At 33.1% G+C, this 24,777-nt stretch overlaps 4 protein-coding genes across 4 annotated transcripts; all 4 read right to left on the minus strand.

Annotated features, from left to right (window-relative positions):
• Positions 1-383: 383 nt before the first annotated feature.
• LOC120145294 (homeobox-leucine zipper protein HOX3-like) lies at positions 384-2,046 on the minus strand. The gene is made up of 4 exons (XM_039159170.1): positions 1,866-2,046; positions 1,494-1,702; positions 1,263-1,342; positions 384-776 (listed from the first exon to the last, which is right to left on the minus strand). The coding sequence occupies exons 1-4, from the start codon at positions 1,948-1,950 to the stop codon at positions 434-436; spliced, it is 717 nt and encodes a 238-aa protein (XP_039015101.1). The 5' UTR covers positions 1,951-2,046; the 3' UTR covers positions 384-433.
• Positions 2,047-7,592: 5,546 nt separating this feature from the next.
• LOC120145291 (mitogen-activated protein kinase 17-like) lies at positions 7,593-11,124 on the minus strand. The gene is made up of 11 exons (XM_039159168.1): positions 10,933-11,124; positions 9,897-10,305; positions 9,672-9,799; positions 9,511-9,570; positions 9,211-9,360; positions 8,917-9,072; positions 8,680-8,817; positions 8,495-8,568; positions 8,197-8,295; positions 7,885-8,119; positions 7,593-7,796 (listed from the first exon to the last, which is right to left on the minus strand). Exons 1-11 carry the CDS (start codon positions 11,107-11,109, stop codon positions 7,764-7,766), a joined length of 1,659 nt encoding a protein of 552 aa, XP_039015099.1. The 5' UTR covers positions 11,110-11,124; the 3' UTR covers positions 7,593-7,763.
• A 1,600-nt stretch (positions 11,125-12,724) lies between these two features.
• On the minus strand, positions 12,725-14,894 carry LOC120145295 (nudix hydrolase 25-like). The gene is made up of 6 exons (XM_039159171.1): positions 14,526-14,894; positions 14,240-14,288; positions 13,864-13,956; positions 13,564-13,658; positions 13,081-13,192; positions 12,725-12,991 (listed from the first exon to the last, which is right to left on the minus strand). The coding sequence occupies exons 1-6, from the start codon at positions 14,591-14,593 to the stop codon at positions 12,887-12,889; spliced, it is 522 nt and encodes a 173-aa protein (XP_039015102.1). The 5' UTR covers positions 14,594-14,894; the 3' UTR covers positions 12,725-12,886.
• Positions 14,895-17,851: 2,957 nt separating this feature from the next.
• LOC120145292 (SEC12-like protein 2) lies at positions 17,852-22,944 on the minus strand. Its single transcript, XM_039159169.1, has 11 exons — positions 22,635-22,944; positions 22,329-22,421; positions 21,159-21,309; positions 20,125-20,216; positions 19,904-20,000; positions 19,525-19,600; positions 19,314-19,434; positions 18,942-19,058; positions 18,788-18,855; positions 18,109-18,239; positions 17,852-18,069 (listed from the first exon to the last, which is right to left on the minus strand). Exons 1-10 carry the CDS (start codon positions 22,916-22,918, stop codon positions 18,154-18,156), a joined length of 1,185 nt encoding a protein of 394 aa, XP_039015100.1. The 5' UTR covers positions 22,919-22,944; the 3' UTR covers positions 17,852-18,069; positions 18,109-18,153.
• Positions 22,945-24,777: the final 1,833 nt, after the last annotated feature.

The following is a 24,777-nucleotide window of genomic DNA, read 5'->3' on the forward strand; positions in this document are numbered from 1 at the left end:
GGAGACGATTAGGTGTAAATTGATAGGTCTGCCTTTAGATGGAATGAAGCATACTAATAGATTGTTTTGAATTAGTTTTCCTTAAATAAAGCATTTATCAAAAAATAGCAGATTTTCCAATAACTTTTCGGCTTCAGGAGATGGATTTGTTGTTGGCTACTAGCACTTAATATATATAGGTTAAGATCCACTTACACAATATAAATTTTTTTATTTTTACACAGATTTAATATCGTTTGATTGATGATGAAAATATATATGAAGAGACAATAATAAAATATCAAAAATAAAAGTAAAATAAAATCCCTACGTAGATTAGATGGCCAATATGTAGTATCTATCCCTTACAAATTGTGTGAAACTAATATGAACATACCCTAAATCGTTTCCCTTTTTTCTTTTTTTAAATTAAGTTGATAAACTTGGTTACCCGTTAGCAAGCCGCCGAAGATGGCCATGATTGGAGAGCTGATGTCCCAACTTTAGGCGACAATGCAGCCGCAGTGGTGACAGTGGTGGCAGCGACAGTCATTTTCGTGGAGCCCTTGTCAAGGGCAGATGTTGTAGTGGTAGTCACACGTTCACACTGAGGACACATCGTAAGGGACGACGCCGGCAGAGGCTCACAACTGTGAGGCGAGATCACTGTCGGAGGCACTACTTTCATCGCCCGGAGCTCCTCCACCTCCCGTTGAAGCCTTCGGTTCTGCTCCGTCAGCGATCCGAACCATCTCTTCAAGTACTCGCATTCCATCTCATTTTGCTTCAACTTGCTCCTGTATACAATGTAAGAGTTAGATAATTCGACTTTACATATTATTAATGAATCAGATAATGATGATACATAGAATATACGAATATAATATCATTGTACAAAGTATTTTATACTTCCATGTAGCGTGATAAACCTAGCTAGTTCCTTAAGAACAGATACTGAATTTAGCTATGTCAAAGTTGAAAATGTTCTTATATAAGTAAAATATTTTCTTGTGATTTTCTTTTCATTCTTTACCTCTTTTATCCAGTAGTAAATTCAAATTTTGATTTCATTTCATATACAATCCGAGTTCATTTATTACCATATTAAATGCTAACCATTGCATACAGACAAAACCTAATAAAAGGACGTATCTGATAATGATGATTCATTAACGCATCATCATGCATGGCTGAGTCCAAAGAATGATGGGTCAAAGAAACAATTTGATGATGATGATACGATCCGACGGTCAGAAACAGGCATGCATATAAGTATAGGGTACCTGGCCCTACGATTCTGGAACCAAACTTCAACCTGCCTTGGCCTAAGCTTGAGTTGCAAAGCCAATGCCTCTTTCTGCTTCTGGAAAATACACGCACAAAATCCAAAAGGACATTAAATATAAAGATATGAGGGTTTATTATTTTATGTTTAAAAAGTGGAAAATGTTGGGTGGTTTGATGTTGGGTAATTAATATAATACGTTTTTTTTTCCGAAAAAAATTCTACATACAGGGTTTAGGGTATGGTTATGTCTGAAACTTTCTTCCAGTAGGCGAGACTGTTCTTTCGCCAGCCGGAGCTTCTTCCGAGGAGCGGCGGCTCCGCCGTTAGTGTTGCAGCTTTCCTCTTCGTCTTCCATGCTTGCCGTGATCCATTCATCTTCTCCGCCTGGTGTTTGGTTTATATCAAAATCTCTCACCATGGAACCCCCTCGATCACCTTTTTACCATATTAATATTAAAATATATGCAGAATCAATCAATCTGAAGAAAATACCCTTTTCCAGAAACCATGCATGGAATCATCTGAGCTTAGAAAAAGATCAACAACTGATGAATCTTTAACATATATGTTTGTGTGTGTGAGTTTGATTTTGGCTTACCAGAAGGAGGAGAAGGAGAAGAAGCGAAGCCAGGGACAGATATCGTCAACTCCAAGTGTGAAGAACAGATGGGTAAAACCGCCATGAAAGTTGCAGGTGAAAGAAAGAAGATTAAAAGGTAAAGTTATAACAAAAAAGATTATTAAATAAATAGGAGGAAAAAAAGAGGAAAGTAAAAGGAGACAAAGATGAAGCAGAAGAATCTGAAAGGAAACGAATGAGAAAAACAGGAATGGGGGGGGGTGTTATAGACAAAAGTCTTTTAAGCAATAAATAAAGGAAGCAAAATAAGAATTGAAATCCATTGACGGAGCTAGTGCTACATTGGCTAGGGTTTTTGACTGTGGTCATTAAAGTCAAAGTCCATGACCCATCTGATGTGAGACACGTGTCATGTCGTTTCAGATCAGATACTAACAAATCTATGTGTAGTACAATATGGGTAGATTCTCTGTTTTATAAAGTGAAGAGTCATTGTTTGGTTCAAAGGTCAGCTTAAAATGATTGGGGAGCCTTAGGCTGGGTCCCCCCTCCCCTCCCATTTTCATGCTCATTAAATTTTAAAAATAGGTAAAAAATCATCAAAGGTCCATGTACTTTTGAAGAAAATCAGTATAGTTCTCATATTATTTCTATCTCGATGTTGCCCTCCAATTAAGAAACTAAATTCGATGTAGTCATTTGATCGATATTTTTTGTCGTTTTACCGTTACGGTGCTGACGTGGCAGTTCATAGTGATTGATAACGTAACGAATAAAATGACAGATGGGCCAAATTGATAACTCAAATATGACAAATAGACTGCCACGTCAGTACAACGGACCACAACGTCAGCACCATGAACTGTCAAATTAACATCGTATAGATTAAATGACGAAAAACATTAATCAAAGAACCACATTATGGTTGATTTCTTAGTTAGAGGAACACAATAAGAGAAAACTAATGCGAGGACACATTGATTTTTTTCTTTCAAAAGTACATCAACACAAGCCTTTTTGCCTTAAAAGATATAAAATGATTATTAAATTTATCATATCGTTATAAAATGTATTTTGATGTTATAATAAACACAAAACTTTAACAAATTTAAATGATTATTTTATAAAAATTTAAAATTTTAATATCTAAAATTATAATTCAAATATAATTGATTGACCTCTAATGTACTTTTAACTCTTTTATTTATGCTTCTGGAATCTCACTCTTCTTTATTACCTTCATCTTCTTAGAGACCCATGCTTTTAATTGTACAACAACTGTTAGATTTCAAAAATTATAAATCCATCAAGTAATCTTAACGAGTGTTTTTAATTTTAGAGGTTTTAAGTTTAAATAGTTACGTCCGTATGTGTTTATATATTATTAATAATTAATTATTTTTAAATAAATATTATATTATAATATTATTCATAAAATAAAAGAATATAATGTTTTAAATTGACCATTTCATCCCTACAAATAATATATAGTTCAATTGCACATTCTAGGGGTTTGCACGTTCTAGGTGGCAAAGGAAGTCTTGTCATCAACTTGGATTTGAAGTTGGGACTCGAGACCTTGACTTGGACCTTCCAAGTTTTCCTTTCCATATTGCAAGCTATTTCCTCGTGTTTTCGTTCAATGCTTATATTAAGTAACCAAAATATTTTTTATTAAAATAAATATCTAGGATATTTTAGTTAAAATAGGTACTTAAAATATTTTATATCAAAATAGGTATCTAATCTATTTAAATTTTTTTCATTTAAGTTATAAAAAGTTGACATGTGATATTAATTAAATAATACCTTAGGTACTCAGATGAAAAAATAATTTTGATTAAAAAATATTTTTAGGTATATATCTTGATCAAAAAGATAACTCTAGGTACTTATTTTGATCAAAAAATACTTTAAGTATTTATTTTAACCAAAAAATATTTTAAGTACTGAAATAAAAAAAAACAATATATTTTAGGCACTTATTTATTATATAAGCCCAATGCGAATCATTATTAGTTTTAAGTTTAAAAATATCTAAAGCATGTGATCAAAAGTTCTTAATTGACATTTAAAAAAAACTATAAATTTAATATTCATTTTATTTTCTCTCCTCTTAGATAAAAATTATATCTTAATTATCTTTGCATTTAGACAAATAAAAAATATTTTATCATTATTATAATATTTATAGTAAAAAGAGAGAGAGAGAGAAATAACAATATGAAAAGAGAAACTGATTTTTAATTGCTTGTCAATTATAAACTTTACAAAATCAATATTCATAAGGCTAATCTTATAGTCATGACATTATGTAATATAGTTCAATTTTATTTTGTTTGAATAAATTAATCTTTTAATCAAAATTTTAAAAGAAATATTTATTTTAAGAAATTAGATTCGAACAACTACGTTTGTAGAATATATGCGTGTTGTCAATGATTAAGAATATGTACGTGTTTAATACCAGAAAGTGTACAAATCCTGGTTTTGCTTCCATAGCTTTTCCAGAATCCAGTAATTTGTGGAGAAATCTAAGGAAAAACAGTTTAATTTAAGATTGAAAAAATGCACGACTGAAAATGTTACAAAAATTATAATATTTTCGATTGGACGTAACCTAGAATATTAATTTTTTAACATTTTTAGGTTGGAAATTTTTTTTGTGATATTTTCGATTGGCTACTCAAAAATATTATGATTTCATAATATTTTCGATCACGTTAATTTACAATTATTCCTTAACTTTAAATTAGACTGTTATAAGGTATAACTACCCATAATCTACCAGCCTTATCAGTGTTCTTTTCAATACAACAACCAAAATAGTTGAATATATATATATATATAGAGAGAGAGATAAAAATAGTTGAATATATATATATATATATCTAGATAATTGGTTTGTATTATTTGATTAACATGTTTTACCCGATACCATTAAGTGCATGTATTGAGGATGAGTGTTCAAGACATTGATGAATAATATATATATATATATATACAAAAGTGCCCAATAACGATACAAGAAGTGTTTAATTCCAAACTAACATGCTCATCCGATTAATTCTGATGTATTTTCTACAGTAAATTTAGAATCTCTCGACGTCTTCAGGGTTGAACCAGATTTTTTGGCGTCTTGTTTGAGATCTCCCGGCGTCTTCAAACGTCTTGTTTGGAATCTACCGGCATCTTGAGGGTGTTGAATTGTTTATAGGTATCTCTAGGCGTCTTTAAGTTATCAAGAAAAAAATTTGGCCTTTTTATACAAATATCACCTTAACATAAATTAATTACTTGTTAGGTTCTGTTTAAGAATATTTTACGGATCTAACAAATTTTTAAATACTTTCAATAAATTTTTTATAAATTTTATATAAGTTTACTCAGTATATAATTCACCTAAAATATCAGTGGCACACCACTTAATGATGTTTCCATTGTAGCCCATTCTCTCTTCTTTTTACAATAATATTTTAACACCAAAAAGTATCGGTAAAAAATATACCGAAACTTTAGTATAATGTATTATAAAATATATATGTTTTTAGTTTTGTACAACTTAATATTAAATTTTAATTTAATTTAATATTTATAAATCATTAAATCGTTATTGTCGTGCTATTATTTTATAGGTGTTTAGGAAAAAAGAAAAAATATCTCAAAATTATATACAACTTAAATTAAAATTAAATAAAAAATAGTTAACATATATTTACATATACTATATCGAGAAGTGTATTTTGCACAAATTTAATAAAAAGGAAAGTGTCTTTTATCATGAATCTCGTACGTTGTAAGATCGAAGTTTATAAGTCCATCTTAAAAGATGTGTATGTCCTGTGTTATTTTGTAAAATAATATTTTTTAAAATATTTTATAATTAAATAAATTTATAAAATATCAAAACTTTTCATATTATTTAAAATGGTATTCTTATAATTTTATTATATCCGTAAAATATTCTTAAACAGTGTCTAATAAGTAATTACTTTATGTTAAGGTGATATTTGTGTAAAAAAGTCAAATTTTTTTCTTGACTTCACTCAAAGGCGCCTAGAAATCCCAATAAACAATCGAACATCCTCAAGAGACCGAAAATCTCAAATAAGACGTCGGAAGATCCCAAGCAAGACCCCAAAAAATCTGGTTCAACCTTGAAGACGGCGAGAGATCCTAAATCTACTGTAAAAAAACACCCCATTTAAAAAAATAATCGGATGAACACGTTAATTTGAGAATTAAACACTCACTGTAACGTTATCTGGACACTTCTGCCTATATATATATATATATATTAATTCAAAATTTTGGTATTTTTATTTTTAATTTATATTCATAGTGATGCGGTAAATATGTAATCAATTACAATGCCGACAGTGTTGTCACTAAAAGTGGAAAAGGTGGATCCATTGTTTCCTGAGGTTTTAGGCTTGTCTTCACTCCTCATGCATCAATTAGTGTGTCTATGTAAGATATATTACATGAAAAGTTGTCGTTTGTAGCAACTGAACATACTTTATACCATGTTCTTTAAATAATATTAGATTTTGAATGATTTTTTATAATAAAAATGGGTAATATGAATACTAGTATAGGCTATGAATCCTTATAATGTAGTTTGAATATTATTAAAATATCATTAGGCGAGTCGAATCTTTTGATGTTAACCCTTCAACTTGGTTTCATTCACTCATATTCTCTATGATTTACATTTTGAATAACATCACCGATAAAAGCAATTGTTGAACCTAGACTTCAATATTTTAGTGGATAAATTACCCATTTAGCACCACTTAACCTTTAATTTTTGTTTCATTTTAGTACCTCACCGCTTTTGGCCTCTTGAACGTGATTCCGACCTTCGTTTCATCGGGAAACGCTTCAGTTTCTCCAAATTGACAATAGACCCTTCGATTTCTTCATCCTGTGATATCCTTCGTCAACCTTCCGATGGACTTGAGACTGGATTATGTTGGTCGACTAATCATTCTTTCGTGGTCGACCGTTCAAATTGATCAACCATCCACCAAAGGTATGCTCCGTCAGCCCATCCGTTAAGTTTTAACATCATACTAAAATGAAACACAAACTAAACGTTATGTATGATTTTAAAAAAAGTAAAAATTTAAATATTAAAACATGTCAAAATTAATAGTTTAGATACTAAATACATAGTTTACCCTCATATATAAAGTCATGTGGATGAATTGATGACATACGGGAGAGGAATTGAAAAAAAAATGGCAAAAGCGTGCGTTTTGGGTGGTGGGAGTGGACTGGGGCCCACATTGATGGTGATTAGGTGAAAGGGGAACACGTTAATCCGGTGGGCCCGAGTTTTGACGATTAGGTGGGGAACCAGTTATGGCCCCGCTTGTCTTCTTGTCCTCTTCTTCAACCCTCCATCATCACAAAACACCATCCCCGTGTTTTGTGATCTCTTCCCCCTCACATAACATTTGGGCCCCACCCCATGACATGTGAGGTTAAAATGAATCGTCTTATATAGGTGGAGAGTCATAGTGGATGATAATATGTGCGGCCGGCGAACAATGACGGTGATCAGAATCGTTTAATTCTTGTTCGACGGGGGATTGTTTCCGTTTCACATGTCGCTAATGTCGAAATTCGAACTTTCATGTTCATTTGATACCCTTTAAAAGGATGATTACATAAACTGAAGATTACAAGAACAGCTACTGCCATAGAGACGAGAAACCAATTTGTTAAGAAAAAGGTTTAAAACGGTAAACAGGTACATCTGAAGAATCATAAAATAACAGCTACGAGCTACATCAGTAGGAAAACCAATTTTATGGCAACCCGAAGGCAGAATTAGTAGCATCTCCAAAGGAAATAGAAGTTCGCAGACCGATCGAACGAAAACAATGCACCGGAGTCGAACACAGATGCTTAAGCTATAGCTTTCTGCAGCTCACTGTGCACCTGCAAACGAAAGGACAGCGAAATCACTTGGTGAAGCGAAACATCGACAAGCAGCTGGCCATCGAATATGTGGTTAGAGAATACATACCTCACAAGATTTTCGAGCAACGCCCACACACCTTGAAGCACTGATGCTATCACTTTTAGACAGGCGAGACCGGGTGCTTGAAGTAGGTTTGCCGGAGGCTTCCGTAGTACCATATCCCAGTTCCCCCGATCCTTGCAATTTTATAGGGCTTTGAGAAGTTGCACGAGAAGCAGACGCTGCGGTACGCTTTTTCGGTTCATCAGTGGGATCGATATCATCACCGCAGACTCGTTCTCTAATAAATGAATGGCCATATCAGTAAACAAAAACAGCACACTCGAAATAATCGAAAGTAAGAAGATATTCGAGCACCTAGGCAAAGATGTATATTTCCTATGGAGGAGGATGTTGTCTTCATTTGTGCCGCATTCCTCGAGACAAGCAAATTGTTGCTTAAACTGATCAACGCCGCTGGATTGACACAAAACACATAATTGACTTGACATTAAACAGTATTTAGAATAAAAGGGGGGCGGAAACCGTAACCTAAGATCGAAATTTCAGATAGTATAAAACATAGCTTGAAGATGATAAATCCTAGTCTTGGCAGCAGCCGAGACCCGGAACCTCACTGTTATGATTGCCACTTAAAAATAGTTGGATGCCTGACCTTGGATACATGAAGCCAATGTGATCTTTGCCTTGAAGGTGCTCCTGAAGCATCTGTGGATGGTACTCTAATATCTATTCGATTATTAAAAGAAGATGAACCACGAGTGAACGATAAGTGAGAGAGGGAACCAAAACGGAGAACAATATCAACAAGGCAAGGACTAATATCATGCACATGAGTACCTCTCTGTAAATTAGCTCTCGGACATCATCTTCCGACAGCTTCCTTCTTTCAAATTCGAACTCAAGTTTTGAAATGGGTTCCATGGATGGTTCGTTGTCCAAATTTGCCAATCCTTCGAAGTACGGATCAGCTAGTGCCTGCATAAAGAAGAATAAAAAAAGTTAAGAAACAAAATAGAGTATGAAGGAGAGGGATCCATATTATTGAACTATAACTCAGAAACCCCTCGAGTTTACCTCTTCAGCAGAAGGTCGATCATTAGGATCAAATGCGATGAGACGCTCAAGCAAATTAAGGGCCAATGGTTCAACAGTTGGGAATTTTTCTGAGAAAGGAATGGGTTTCTTTTTTCTCATGCTATTCAAATACTTTCTAGCTTTTTCATTTTGAATCTGCAGATATTATTAAGAATCGAGATGGTTAGGAAACCGGATCTTCGCCATGTTTAGAATAAAGCTAGAAAGTAACTTAAAAGCGGCTCCCAACAAGAACCGATGGAAATTTTCTCCAATCAATAGGAGATAGCAGACCCTTGCAATTGTTTCCTCAGAGGGAGTGCCGAGCAAATCGGTCACAAGTTCCAATTGATCCACCACATTCCTCCCAGGAAACAAGGGTTTTCCGGTAAGCAACTCGGCAAATATGCATCCTACACTCCAAATATCAACAGCAGGGGTGTACTGCAGAAAACCAGGTTTTGGAAATCAATTAATAAAGTTCTTCAAGGAGTTTTTTTCAAACTTTTTAGCTCAAATAGATTCTAAAGTAAAATTCTAGCAGCAGCGTATGCATGTATACGAGGGAGAAAAATAGATTAATGAAGTATTTACATTTGAGAAAAATGAACCGCACAGCTCAGGAGCCCGATACCATCGAGTTGCAACATAATCCTTACCAAATAAACAATAATCATATGTATAGTATAGCCAGAAACATATGAACAATGGCAATAAATAGTAGAGAAACACTAGAGGCAAGAAGGAACACTTACAGTCCAAAAAATAGCTGAAGGTACATCAGTAAATGATACCCGAGCAAGTCCAAAGTCACAAAGCTTCAGTTTGCAGTCCGCATTAGCAAGTATATTTTTTGGCTTTAAATCTCTATGGAAAACATGTGCTGATAATATTGAAAGGAAAAGGTAAAAGAAAACAGGTCACAATCTTCATAAATTGAGAGAAAACTTCACAGAAATACATAGGTGAATAAAAGCAACCTGTGTGAATGTATTTTAGGCCCCGAAGAAGCTGGTACAAGAAAAATTGATGATGTTCAGGGGTTAGATTATTGTTAATCTTTATAACGTGGTGAAGATCAGATTCCATCAACTCAAAAACAACAAATATATCTTTAAATTCTCGTCGACATGGAGGAAGCATTATGTGCTTAATTTGAACGATATCCGGGTGTCGCAGCAGCCGTAGGAGTTTGATTTCTCTAAGGATGCGTATTGCATCAGAGGTGTGCTCAAAGATATTGGCCATCTTCTTAATAGCCACCTTCTCTCCGGTATGAGTATCTATTGCAGATGCAACCACGCCATAGCTTCCTTTACCAACTACTTCCTTTATCCCATATTGGCTCGCTTCGCCATATTCAGTGAAGAAGTCTTTGTCAAACATTTTCTGATCAAATCAACCATTAGATTCCATGTCAAAGAACACCATACGAAAAGCTTAACTATAAATCGGCTCACAGCGTGCTCGGAAGCAATACAAAGAAAGTAGATCTAACTACCTAGCATAGAATTAGAGATCGACCTTCCAAGCATCCGGATCCTTCTGATTTGAATTTCAAATATAGTACAAGTTAAGTGGTAAGTAGTAACACTTGAATTTCATGATTACATATGGTTTGATTTCGAATAAATTACCCTGTTATCGGATTTTTACCCTTATTTTTATGAAGTGGCTGCAATCATCTTCATAATTTGTGGAAAAGACCAAATCCTAATTCATAATCCTAAAAACCCATTTCCAGAAAAGGAGTAAGATTTTACTATTAGTTTTTTTTCTTCACAAAACATGTTCTTTTATGCTGATATCTAGAAACCCTAAGTTGTGAATTAGATGCAAATTTGTAGTATATTAAACAAACAAGAAGACGAAAGCATACACATCAAAGATGATTTTTTAATATTTTCCTCAATCCTCCGTGTCTAAAATTTCAAAAAATATAAGAAGAACAAGAGCTTGTAAGTAAAGGGAAGAAAAAGATAATTTGAATGAATAAGGAGCAAAAATAGAAATTACCCTTTCTTTAGGAGAAGAAGACGCCCAGGGCCCAGGCAGAAGCTTGAAGATTGATGACAAGAGCTGCAAATAAACTCGGTGAGAATATATAAAGCTTGGATATGAACGGCTCAAATAACACCTTATACGCAGAAATACGGCCAATCGTAAAGCGTATTTTATACGTATAAAGTCCATCAATCTCCAATCCAATTGGGGGGTGGGATGTTGACAAAACAACCCGAGCACGTCAAGTATTTAATATTTAATATTAAAAACATCTCCTTTATATCTTTTTCCGAAAAAAATAGGGTTAATGAATTGGCTCGAAATCCGAACCTTATCTTATCCCACTTCTACAATTGCAGTTCAGAAATCGGGAGGGGAAAGCAATGGGATTCGCTGCCGGTGAGACGGTGAGCTGGGTGGCGCTCCCTCGCTGCCTCCTCCGACAGGATCGTCTTTCCGGTTCAATTAATTCTGCCAATTGCCAACTTGCTGGCAACGAACACAATTTGCTTGGGGTGTTCTATTCGATGCTCTGCCGAATTGCAGGAACAATTCTCTTGTCGCTGTTACTAGCTCCATTCTTCAATGGAATTTTATTCTAGATTAAATATATAAATAAATAATTTTTCAACGGTTGTTATAAATAATAATCTCATTTCCACGATTTAGTTGAGAAAACATTAGAATTTCTTTTTGGCCAAAAAGATATTTTTCATCTGAAAAGTCAAAATAATATTTTATTCCCATCCCTTTAATGATCTAAATTAATATTTAGGGACTGAAATAAAAAAAAATTTAACTTGGGGATTAAATTTTACTTTATATTGGTCTCATTTCATATGGGATGGTCATAAATCGGATCTAATTTTTTATCGACCCGAATTCGATTAGAGTATAACATCCTTTCGTCTATCATTTTATCCGACTTAAATTTAGAGATATTCGATTCGATTTGAAATCTAACTCAAATTTTAAGATAAAAATCCACGTCCACACCGCTGCTCACACTTGGTATGACATGGGTATTTATCTATAATTTAGAGTAAATTATACGTTTAATATATAAATTATCAGTTTTGGTTCATTTTAGTATCTAAACTTTTAATCTTTTCAAAACCGTACAGAAAATTTAGTTTTTGTTTCATTTTAGTATCTCGTCGTTAAAAACTTTAGTTTTTGTTTCATTTCTGTACCCGTTCAAAATCTGACGTTAAGTTTTGAAAAAGATTAAAAGTTTAGGTACTAAAACATACCAAAATAGTTTAGGTACTAAACACGTTCAGTTTTAACAGCGGGCACGAAAATAAAATGACACTAAACGTTAGGTATGGTTTTAATAAAAAAAATTAGGTATTAAAACAAATCAGAACTGGTTATCATTTTATTAGGTAAAATGAAGTCTCAAATGAGAATTGTCTGTCCAGCTCAGTTGGTAGAATTCAAGGCTCTTAATATTGGGGTCGTGAGATCGAGTCCCGAAATTATGAATTGCCCACCGTAGGACTTGATCCCACGACCCCAATATTAAGAGCCTTGAATTCTACCAACTGAGCTGGACAGACAATTCTCATTTGAGACTTCATCACTGTTTTCACCCCTGCTTCCATGTGTATATAGGCCATCAAAACCCATCAAATCGGGTGAAATGTCCATCACTGTTTTCACCCCTGCTTCCATGTGTATATAGGCCTTTTAGCCAAGGGATATAAAACACTAGGTGCACCCGTGAATAAAGGTGCAAACTTTACACTATGTGCATACTTCTCGTCTTGTAGCTAAAAGTTTCGTGAGAGATTCAGCCATGAGAACTCAAAACCATCGTATAAGTTTTGCACAAACACTGTTATTACAACGAAACAACAATCTGAACTTCATAAAAGTTGTAACCGCCATATCCATTTACAGAGAGATCAGAGATGGATTCAAGAGAGGAACACCTACAAACAAGGAGAAACCACATAGCATTTCACCATTTCGTCGATTTACATTTAGCGGCTTTGCTATTGTCCCTTAAGTAAGGCCCGAAGTTCTTCATAACTTCTTCGTACGTCGGCCTCTTGTAGTCCACAGCCTGCAGCCAATTTATAGAGACATCTCAGAGAAAAACGCTGGGCGGTGAATGTATCGATCGTAATGTAGTGACCGTATGCGGCGTAATACCTGCTCAACAACTTCTTCGGGGGTTGTCCACTTCCACTCGGCGAACTCTGGGTCTGCCTCACCGGTTGCTAAGTTGATCTCGCTCTCATCTTTCGTTAATCTCATGAGAAACCTGTCGAGCATACGAGCACAAGACAACTATTTACCACACACACACTATAGATGGCACCAATGAGTTTCTCTTTAATTAGCAGATGTTGCAAGAGAAAAACTCGTGCCATTCTACTTCAACATGATTAATAGATCGTGCTTGTTCGAGAAATGCTAAAAAACATAGAGAGAGACATGCCGCAATAGGCATGTTAGATGCATCAAACTGCACCAACAGTGCTGTTGCCACTAGCTGAACTATAAAATCAACATTGAAAATTAAACTAAGCCATTTCAAGCCAGCACTGCTTTCTTGTAATCGACAAGGACACCTAGATGTGAGCATGTGTTATCGGAGAAGGAAAGACGAACGGGAAGAAACGAGAAACAAACCATTTCTGTGCCTGCCCATGCCATTCACCTCCCCAGAGTCGGTTCACTTTAGCCTTCACGGCGGGAGGAAAATCATATGTCAACCAATTAGGAACCTGCAAAAACACAATGTCAATTAGGTGCATACGATGTAGGAATTGTTGTTTAAGAAGATGATTCTACATTAAGTCCATCTTATCTAAGCTCGGTACTCGAATCCGAAGATCTGTAAGAACGAAAAAAATAACACATAATAGTACAAGCGCCCCTGCCACCAATGTTCAAGAGTCAGAGAAAATTTGCAGCATAAACAAAGCAAACCTCAGCAATGATTTCAGCAGATCCTACTCCAGTTTCTTCTCTCAATTCCCTGATAGCTGCAGATCTCGGTTCCTCGCCGTCTTCGATACCGCCCTGAGTTAGTCAAATCCAAAAACTATAAACAAGCTCAAACATATACTCGTGCACGAAAGAAATCTCACAGCTTGCTGGTATTGGTAAATCATTTCTTTTAGCTAGTGATGTGCAAAGTCTGAGAAAACTGTAAATAAACTTTGGTAAAAACGTGAACGACCATACAGTTAAATAGCAAATGAACTAACCGGCTTCGATTGGGATACAGAGATAAATTTGAGCCATTGGGGTTAATTGAACTCTCAGTAAGCAATCAGCAAATAGAGATTCAACAGTGTATTACCTGAGGCATCTGCCATGCTCCCGGAACATTCAATCTGGAAGCTACAAAACCTGCAAGTATACCCAAAAAAAAATATATATATATATATATATATATATATATATATATATATATATTCAGCTTTTTTAATCCATATATTCCTGAAGAACAAACCCATAAAAAACAGAAAAATCACAAAAGTCTATCACTTCTTCCAAAAAAAAAAGCAGAAAATCCAAATTTGACTTAATTTCAATTTAGATTAATAAGATTTCAACTGAGATTAAAGAAAAAAGGAATAAAGGGTACCTGATTATCAGAGTTGACTAGACAAACACCAACGTTGGGACGATAACCAGGGGGCAGTCCCTCCATTCTTAAATACCCACTATTTATATTAAATGCTAGTTCTTTCAGAGTAAATGCTGTGTTTTCAGTCTGAGGGATTCAAAGAGAGATCAGAAGAAGATGATGGTGATGAAAATGAAGAAAATATATTTTTTTTATTTGGGAAAAAGAAGGTATTTTTATGAAAAATTTGGGGTGTTGGGTGGGGAGGTGTTATTCATGGGAATGAGTGACGCTGACCTTGCACAACAATGGTGAAAATGGGTGACTGTGTTTTATAATGACCATTGCTGACTCTTATCCTGCGCACCCCACTGTGTCAATGTTACTTTTTAGATTCTGCCAGCTTTTTTATTCTGCCACTCTCGCTCTGAATACCGTCATCTTTCTATTTGAATTTTATTGTACATAAATTTTACTCGAATTTATTTTAATTTAGATGGAATATATTATTGGATAAAGTACACAAATGGTCCCCAACTATAAGGTTATATTTTATTGAATCATTTGACTATTAAAAGTTACAAAATGGTCTCTCGACTATAAGAAGTTGCTTTTTAAGTTCACCGACTGTTAAAAGTTACAAAATGATCATTGAATTATTCATTGTGTTCCAAACTCGTCATTTTCTGTTAAAAAATTAATGCCAGTTTGAGTTGAATATTAACCTGTTAGCTAAGAAATGATATAATATGAACCCAGAATCTCAAATAATTATCATATCACAGTTAACAGGTTAACGTCTAGCTCAAACTTTCATATATATTTAATGAAAAAGGACGAGTTTAGAATACAATAAATGTTGGGTGACCATTTTTTAACTTTTAATAGTTGAGGACTTAAGAAAGCAACATCTTTTATAGTTAGGGGATCATTTTGTAACTTTTAATAATCATATGACTCAATAAAGTAATACTTTATAGTCGAGAGATCATTTGTGTATTTTACCCTATATTATAATACGAGTGATTTTAGTTATAGTATATATGCACTAACCTTTAATATAATTATTGATAATTAGTATTCAAACACTTACTTTTATTTAAAAAAATTAAAATCCCATCAAATTAAACCAATTAGTAATTACTTACGTAAGTTAAAAACATAATTATTATATTTTTTTATTCTAATATAAAAATATAATTATAAGTAATACGTGTCTAAATAAATAATAATATAATTATTATGAAATATAATATAAATACATTAATTATTAAGAATATCAACTCATCAAGTGGTTTCGATGATTAAAGCAAATATTGTTATTCCTATAAATATTGAATTCAAATAATTACGTTTATTCATGTGTATGAATTATTAATGATTAAAAATTTTAAAATGTATATTATTTTATAATCAAGTTAAATTGTTAAAAAAATTAAAGTTCTCGTGATTTAAAATGTACATTGAATTTAATTTTTAATTAACGTAATCTTATTTTCAAAAAAAAATTAGTTGACTCTATTCCCATATGTAATGGGATAAGTGAGAGGTAAGGTAGTAGGCTGCACCCAACACCAGGTTGAGAGCAGATTTTGTGGAAGACCTCCGTTATGAATTGTCTTCAGTGGGACTCGATCCTATGACCGCAAGGTTAAGAGTCTTGCGCTATACCAACTGAGACAGATCGTGAACTACTCGAGATCGATTTGGTTAAAGCTCGATTAATATCAGACTCGAAAGGACTTAACTCAAGCTCTTAACAAGCTGAAAGCGAGCTACTTGATACTCGACTCGAAAAGTTCGTGAGCAACTCAAAAGTATAATATATTAATAATATTAGCATTTACATGTTGATTTTTAAAAAAATAATGTAGTATAAGATTTTTATGTATTTAAAGTTTAAGTTTAAGTTTTTAATCGAGTTAAATTTAAGATTTTTTTCATTTAGAGCTTTAGTTCATGGTTTTGAGTTTGATTCGAACTTAAAATTTTTTGGTTAATGATTATTTGAGTTGAGTCAAATTTTATTTTAAAATTTTTGAGTTAATTTAAATTTAATAATACTCGAACTCGACTTGACTCGTTTAATACTAATTACATTATGAAAATGGCTGACAAAAGGAAGAAAAAGTTAAAACACAAAAAGTAGTGGGCGAGAGAAAGGCGTTGACTTTCTGTGGAGAGAGAAAATCTGTTTGATAACAAAAGCATCTTTTTATTTTCGTTGGATTTCGCTTTTTTTCTTATAATAATTATTTATTTATTATTTTTGGCATCATCCAGTCCACCAAGTGAACAAAGTCAAAATCCTTTTTACACTTGTCATAATGAGCATACTTCCCCCACTCGTCTCTTTGGAGCGTCTTCCTCACGATCTGTTTCCTTTTTAATTTTTATTTTTTAATTTCCCTTTTTATAACTGAACTAAAAATAATAATAATAATAATAATAATTCGAATACCTAATATTATGTATATATTGAATTGTAATTATTACAAAATTAAAACCAAAGGTATATAAAATATTATTTATATTGCATTTTAGCAACGATAGATGTTTGGCATGTGAGAATGTCAAATTAAAACAATGATTTCGGGATTTTAGTTCGTGAAGTGTTTATGTTTCTTAGTTGGCTTTGAAAAGATACCAATTGTAAAGTTCGAATCAATAATTACAGCTTTGATTCTAGAGGAAAAAAATGTTCTTTGGTTTTTTTTCTCACAATGTTGATGAAATAGATAGGGATTTATTTAAGATTGATTCGGTCAAAATTTGATAAATATTCAACTCAAATGGATTTGACTTGAGATCGAGCGTGATTCGAGTTCTTAAGAGCCGAAATAAATTACTTGATACTCGACTTGAAAAGCTCGTAAATAACTCTATATTAAGATTTTATCTTTTAAAAAATAAAATTATTAATAACATTAACATTTATATGTTGATTTTTTTTTTAAAAAAATACAATATAAGACTTTCGTATATTTAAAATTCATGTTCGAGTTTGAGACTTCAATCAAGTTAAGATTAATATTTTGTTTCTTCATTTCAAGCTTTTTAAGCTTTAGTTTATGGTTTTGAGTTCGAGTTGAATTTAAAATTTTTAAACTCGCGAGTTCTCGTATTGAGTCAAGCTCGACTCAACTCATCCACAACCCTATTCACAACAATTATGAAGTAAAAAAAAAAAAGCAGCAGCAATCACAATAACAAAATTTCAACACATGTATGTATTATGTATATCGAAATGTCATCCAGTTTAGTTGACAGAGCACAAGGCTCTTAACCTTGGGATCATAAGATCGAATCACACGGAAGACATTTCATAATTCGGAGGTCTTCTACGAAAACTGCTCTCAACCTGACGTTGGGAACAACCTACAATCCTACCTCCCCGACCCATTACATATGAGAATAAGGATCAGCTAATTTTTTATGAATCATGTATACCGTTTACTCTGGATTTTAATTGTGGAATGGGAAATGAAGGAATCGGCCGAATCAGAGAAATTCCACATCACAGTTTTAATTTGACTGCACAGTGATAAGAATCTATGTTAAGTTTGCCGAGCAATTTCAAAAGTTTTAAACAAAACTACCACAAAATATTCAAATCTTTGATTGCAACTTCAGCAGGCCTGCGTTTAGGGTATATTTCCGTTCTCCTTCATAAAGTACACAGCAATGGCAAGTAGTACCATCAATACGATGATAATCCAGCTCATCCCACCTGTAAAATTAGATATAAAAATAAATTAAAATGGATGTTTTCATGTAGGAAATACAGATAAGCTGCTCCGTTGCAATGGAGCGTTGCCACGTCACTCATGTCGGTGCCACAGCCCCTCAGGCAACAAGGCAGAGAGAGCATATAACACTGAACCAAATGCTTTGGTGGTTAGGTTAGGATGTTAGCCTAGGTAATAGTTAGACTTTACCTTCTTGATTATGTCAACTTGAAGTAATATTTCATTTCGTTTAATTTAATTCATATGAACTGTGTCTTCCATGGGTCTCAAACAATGTTTGAAACCGGTAGAGTAACGAGCACAGAGCTTGATGGTTGTCGCATGTCCCTTTGAGTTGGCAGAAGTCGAACTTAAATTCAAATGCTAATAACATGTATTAGGCAAAGACATGTCCCCCCGGGGGGTTTAGATTTTAGCTGATGCTGCCATGAGGCTACAGTGGGGCGGCCATTTTCAATCCAACAAAGTGCATATGCATCTTCTGAGTCAATGAAACTAAAAAAAAAAGCAACTGGGACAAGGAACCTACCGCTTTTATTCTTGTCCTTGATTAGTGTCACCCTAGCACTTGAGTCCAGAGATGCCGAAACCACAGACCTGTTTTCAAATTGCACCCCTCAGTATCATACTTATAAGGAGTGCCGCACAGAATAATTTAATAAACGCATATATTGTGTACAAACCATGAATCAGGAGAGAATGTCAATGCTGTAACCAAACCAAGGTGAGCTTTTTTTACCATCATTTGAACCTTCATATTGGCAGCATTTATGATAAAAAGGTCTCCTCCAACTGTTCCACTGCATGTAAACGAGAAAACGAGAAATTACTAATTTTCTGAAAGCAAAGTCTTGTGTATAAGCTCCATTTAGCAAGCCATGCCATACAAAATCTACAAAATACAGAAGTTGCAGGGGGAAACAGACAGGATAATCATCTAATACATTAAGGACCAAGAAGTCTTAAAAGGAAAGCTCGCGATGGGGCCTTAATCACATTTGTACTCCACTTTTGAGTACAAAACGGATATAAGATAACAAAGTAACAATTCTTACACTGCAAGGAACTTCCCATCAGATGAGACATTGAACGCAGATATAGCTTCCCGGACTACTCGACTTGTGCATATTCTCTTCCATGTGGTTGTGTTATATGTTAGAATACTTCCGCCATGGTCTGTCAAGATGAAGTTATGATGGTAAATTTGAGAAATAAAAGACCTCTTTTTACTACACAAAAAAGCAGAGTCCAAAGCTATATCTTTACCTGTGACTGCAGCAATATATAGATGTAAATTCTTATCGTTAATTGGAGAAAATCTGCAGAAGGCAAAAACCTCATCCTGTAGTTCATATAAACAAAATAAACCAATTCAAACCCAATACATAGAAAATGATCAACCTGAATAATCAGAAAAGATTGAATGTTCCCTAAATATTCATGACTGCCAGAAATCTGACAAAAGACTATGGATAGCTAATTAAATTGTTAGGTGGTTGCACATTTAGATAGGGCTTCATTTTACAACATCAAAGATAGATATTCACTTGAAGCTAATAATCTAGAAATTCTCCTTGTTCGTAAATAGCTTGAAAAGCTAGCACTAACAGAAAAAACACTTGTAAACTTTGATTCACTCACTCACATTTCCCTTTGCCAGAGAAGTAACAACTTCTGATGATGTTACATCCCAAACCCTACAAAGGGCACTTCCCAATGAGACGAGAAATTTTCCATCACAGCTGCAATACAAACAGTCAAAAACTCATCAAATAAATAATTACTAAGGAGATGAATTTCCCTCCGCTTTGACAATACCCTCCCTTTAAAGCTGCAGACAGGGAAACGAAGTTTGCAAGTTCAGACCTAAAATCCAAGTTCTTGACAGATGAATGAGCTTGAGCTTCATTGAGAATTATTTCCATGCTAGGCCATTTAAAAACCCTTAAACTGCCATCCTGTACTGCACCAAATCAGAACATAATATGGTTGTATTGCGCCAATTTTTTTTTTAAAAAAGAAAGGTGCAAATTGCAATGCATTACACTCATGCAAAAAAATGGTGAAATTCAGAAAGAGAATATAACAAACACTAATGAGAAGGGTTCCAATCCAAAACTGATCTGAAAAGAAAAATCCTATAAGTTGCTATAATCTGCCTTTTAAAAGGGTAACCACAACTGAAGTATGAAACCCCCGTGCAGAAGCTATTATTTCCACTATGGAACCAAAAGAAAGACAAGGGCAGAATCTACAGTACTAGAGAGGGCAGCAAAATAGTAATAGAAATGTTATACGTTTGGTGCAGTTAATATCTTTGGTTTTTTCCTTTTCTTTTTTCCATCATCATATGTGGTGTGGTAAGGGAGAAAACAACAGCAAATCAATTGAATTAAAGCTGAAAACAAGTAAGATAGAAGTCAAAAGTCTAAACATAAGATTACAAAAAAACCTTTAGTTTATGAAGCTATAAATTAAAAGGTGGTAATAAATCTACTTTTCAGCTCGTTAGAAATAGGGAACAATTTAATCCCAGACCTAGATTAAAGCTCTAGAGATAACTAATAATCATAGCCAGTCCATCCATGTCTAATGTCTAATAATTAATACATAGAACTGAAATAATAAAATGACATAAAAGCATTAGCCCCTGCATCAATATGTTTTCATAATCCCAGTCTAACCATGGGGATAACCTTGCTGCATATTGCCTAATGTGATTCATCATGTGAAAATATACTAGCATATGCTTTTTAATTTTATAGAAAAACGTGGCTCGACTTTCCATCATTTCAGATGATTTGAGAAATAGCAAAGACAACAGTTTTCCCACTTTGGTTAGTGACAAATACTGCAACCGAGTTAATCCAACAACTAGAAAGATGAAATGGATGTTGTACCTCGCCACCAACAGCCAGTATGGAACCCTCACAGTTAAATGTCAGTGCTAGCTGTTGACCTACGTCTTCTAACTGGGTCAGTACATTCTCTGAGACCTTGACACCCAGTTTGTGGACTTCACTGCCCTCGGAATCTTTCCACTCAAACAACCTGAAGATAAAAAATAATGACATGTGATATTCCTTAAACTACTTGCAATGATGAAACTAACCATAGAACACAATACTAACAAGGATGCAAATCACAAGTGAGCCAATCAAAAAGGAGCACAATAAATAGCCAAAACCAAGGTAGTGCAGCAAAAATCACACAAGAACTTCCTTTTTGATCCTAGGTGTTGCATGTGTTTACATCTATGAAAATCATATTTTAAAATTAAGAGCAGCGAAAAACTCCTTGACTATATGCTGACATAATTTCAGGTACACCTTTATAATAGGGTCCCACTTCTATGCTATTACTCGTCCTTTTACGTTTCTAGAGTATGCAATAGAGGCAGAGTAATAATGTTACCTCCAAGGCAGTCATATTATAATAGCAGTCTGCTTCCACCTCTTAATGAAGGGATGATTCCTCACATATGTGTATTAATTTCTAACTAACGTATCCAAAAGAGTCGAGATTCCTCACAAGAACTATGTACGTATAACCAACAACTATACTAAAAGGGAACTTTTTCACCAATCTTAAAGATAATAACGTTAGAACTTCATGGAAAAGGAGTTAAAGAGTTAATTATCTTTTATATAAATAGAATGGTTGATATGATGAAGAAACTGATTTGTAACACTTATTTGAACTATTTTAGACTTTCAGTTAGTGACTTTGTCCTGCTTACAGAACAAGAAAACAAAATCCCCACTAAAAAAAGAATTTGTAGCACCAATGGATTTGAGGTGATTCAGACAAAAGCAACGTAAAGAATGAATAGAACCTCTTGTCAATACTGAAATTAATTGGTTAAAACGAAGAAATGCTTTTGTCTATCAATTACTCTGCAAACTATAGCACGACACTTTAAAATCCTCTAAGGATTCTCAAGATCACATTTCCCTTATCAAATTACGTGAGCTGGGATAAACAATATCATAGATGCCATGAAAGTTGAAAAACACAATGAGAAAGAAGAAGAAATGAGTCAACAAAGAAATGAATAAAAGAAAAATAACCTGCAACTCTGTTGAAATGAGCAGAGAATGCCATCTCCATGCGGATGAACAGTCATTCGATAAGGCAAATCAGAACCAGTATCATGCTTAACCTTAACAAACAAATAAATGAATAAAATTAGAAAATTTTACCATAGGAGGAAGAAAGAACAAATTAGAATCAGTAGCTTACAATCAAAATTAGGCAACATTTCACTTATTCAAAATTACTCAACTAAAAGATATATATCTAATATTTTGAGAAACGCAATTAAAAGATCTAAATAATTCAAACAATTTCCAAAACGAAATCCTCGAAATCTACTTACAGGTTGATCAGAGAGCGAATTAGAGGCGAGATCAACGTGGGAGACGACGATTGCATTGGGGATGCCGCTACGGCCTTCGCCGCCACCGCCGGCGAGAACGACGTAGTTTAGTGGTGTACTAGTCTCGTCATCGTTGGGCGGAGTTGGATCTTTTTCCACTTTCTTTTCCTCTTCAACCTTTTCTTTCGAGGTGAGCTTGGATCTGACTTGGTTGTAAGGAACCCAGCCGGCTCCGTAGAACGGAATGCCGTATTTTTGGAGATCGGAGGAGGCGTCAGTCATGATTCTACAATTTGGGTGACAGAGCGACAGAGGATTTAGGCTTTTATTTGCTACTGCTGCTCAGCATTTGTTTTGGGTAAAATACACTATTACTCATCGAACTTTACGTGATCTTTTCTATTTTACTCATCATATTTTTCATTTTTCTTAATTTACTTACTAAACTTTCAAATTACTCATGTTTTGGTCACTTTAAATTATTTTATCATTATTTTTGTATAACATTACATTTTTTTATTATTTTAAAATATAATTTTTATTATTATTTCGAATATCGAATGTGGTTGATAGCGTACGGTAATTATTTTAAGCATTTTTAAATTAAATAATAATAAATTATTATTTTATTATTTATTTTAAATTATTTTATATTAAATAATAATAATAAATATTATATCATGCAATAATAATAATAAAATAATATAGAGTGATAAAAAAAGGAACGATTCGATAGTTCAGTAAATAAATTAAAAAATTTAAATTCTAATGAGTAAAGTATAAAAGAGTAAAATTTAGTGGGGAATTGTGTATTTATCCTTTTATTTTATTTTATTGACTATTTTGTTTTTGATTTTTAACTAAAGCCTTTTACTTTATTGTCAATTATTCATAGAACCCTTTATATTTGAAGAAGATTTTATTTTATAATGTACATTACTGCATTTCCACTTAATTCGTCAAATAATTTTGGGTTTGGTCTAATTCGCTACTTCTTTATTATTTTTTAATAAAAACAATTTTTAATTAAATATATTATTTTAATTAAATTAAATTAAATTAAATTAAAAGGTACTTCAGTTCAGATTTTAGTATATATATTTACTTAACAATCGAACTAAAAGTAAATCAAAGTTAATAAAGCTAACCGAAATCAAATTAAATTATTGTGACCTAAATCGGTTTTGATTTTTTAAGTTAATTGCACTATATGTCCTCAAACTATAATTTTAATCTAAATTGATTCTCGGATTTTTCAACATTTTAATTTTATCCTTAAATTATAACTCTCATTCCAAATCGAGCCCCAAACTTTTGGAAATTCTGAATTCATCTCCAAACTATGACTTGATCTAGATTAATCCCTAAACTTCTAAATCTTCTATTTTTATTCCTAAACTTTTGAATGATTTTAAAAAAACATTATTGGAATATTCAAAAGATTAAGATCAATTTAAGATAAAAGTTATAATCTAATAATAAAACTAAAATTTTTAAAAGTTTAAAGAATACTTTCAAATAAAAAGCATAATTTAAATACATTAATTCAAGTATTTTTTTCTTCTTAATTCTATAAGTTCATAAATTATTTATTTATTTTTTGATGAGATGTCTAGACTCTAGTTCACTTTATGTATATAAAATACAATTTTTTATTTGTTTAATTTATTAATTTATTTTTTTTATTGATATTAATTTATTAGTTCAAATAAAATAAAATAAGTACATTACGACGATAATCCTTCTAAATTAATTTTTTACTTATTAATTTAAGGTAATTAAAATGATAGTATATGTTTCAAAGACTCATAATCATTTAACAATGAACGTTTAAATATGTTATCATTACTGGTACTCGGAGTCAGATCTTTAGAGATAACAATCATACTTTAATTATTAAGGTAACTTGGTCCATGCAATTTTTTAACTTAATGGACCTAATACTTTTGTAACATCCGCAATACCGGGTTAGTGACTAAATTGAAAAGTTTCAGAATTTGGTGATCAATTTAGGGAAAAATTGAAAAGTTTAGGGATTTAAAGTGTAATATTTTGATAGTGGATTAAATGGTAATTAAGGAAGAATTGAAAGGGTATTATGGTCTTTTTATGTAAAAGATAATTATCTCTTATTTAAAGAG

The sequence above is a fragment of the Hibiscus syriacus genome, unplaced genomic scaffold (assembly GCF_006381635.1).
Source record: "Hibiscus syriacus cultivar Baekdansim isolate YM2019G1 unplaced genomic scaffold, ASM638163v2 tig00110893_pilon, whole genome shotgun sequence".
In the NCBI taxonomy this organism is placed as follows: Eukaryota; Viridiplantae; Streptophyta; class Magnoliopsida; order Malvales; family Malvaceae; genus Hibiscus; species Hibiscus syriacus.

What these genes read in the sequence shown, in the direction of transcription:
- LOC120145294 (XM_039159170.1), bottom strand. Translation starts at nt 1,950, where the DNA reads ATGGCGGTTTTACCCATCTGTTCTTCACACTTGGAGTTGACGATATCT. An exon ending in ATAACCATACCCTAAACCCT is followed by an intron (nt 1,343 to 1,493) that starts GTATGTAGAATT and finishes TGTATTTTCCAG; the next exon opens with AAGCAGAAAGAGGCATTGGC. An exon ending in TTCCAGAATCGTAGGGCCAG is followed by an intron (nt 777 to 1,262) that starts GTACCCTATACT and finishes CATTGTATACAG; the next exon opens with GAGCAAGTTGAAGCAAAATG.
- LOC120145291 (XM_039159168.1), bottom strand. Translation starts at nt 11,109, where the DNA reads ATGGACTTTATACGTATAAAATACGCTTTACGATTGGCCGTATTTCTG. An exon ending in GAGAGCTAATTTACAGAGAG is followed by an intron (nt 8,569 to 8,679) that starts GTACTCATGTGC and finishes ATAATCGAATAG; the next exon opens with ATATTAGAGTACCATCCACA. An exon ending in ATTGGCTTCATGTATCCAAG is followed by an intron (nt 8,296 to 8,494) that starts GTCAGGCATCCA and finishes GTGTCAATCCAG; the next exon opens with CGGCGTTGATCAGTTTAAGC.
- LOC120145295 (XM_039159171.1), bottom strand. Translation starts at nt 14,593, where the DNA reads ATGGAGGGACTGCCCCCTGGTTATCGTCCCAACGTTGGTGTTTGTCTA. An exon ending in GTCAACTCTGATAATCAGGT is followed by an intron (nt 14,289 to 14,525) that starts ACCCTTTATTCC and finishes TATACTTGCAGG; the next exon opens with TTTTGTAGCTTCCAGATTGA. An exon ending in CATGGGCAGGCACAGAAATG is followed by an intron (nt 13,193 to 13,563) that starts GTTTGTTTCTCG and finishes TATGCTCGACAG; the next exon opens with GTTTCTCATGAGATTAACGA.
- LOC120145292 (XM_039159169.1), bottom strand. Translation starts at nt 22,918, where the DNA reads ATGACTGACGCCTCCTCCGATCTCCAAAAATACGGCATTCCGTTCTAC. An exon ending in CTTCTCTGGCAAAGGGAAAT is followed by an intron (nt 19,601 to 19,903) that starts GTGAGTGAGTGA and finishes TATGAACTACAG; the next exon opens with GATGAGGTTTTTGCCTTCTG. An exon ending in GATGGGAAGTTCCTTGCAGT is followed by an intron (nt 19,059 to 19,313) that starts GTAAGAATTGTT and finishes GTTTACATGCAG; the next exon opens with TGGAACAGTTGGAGGAGACC.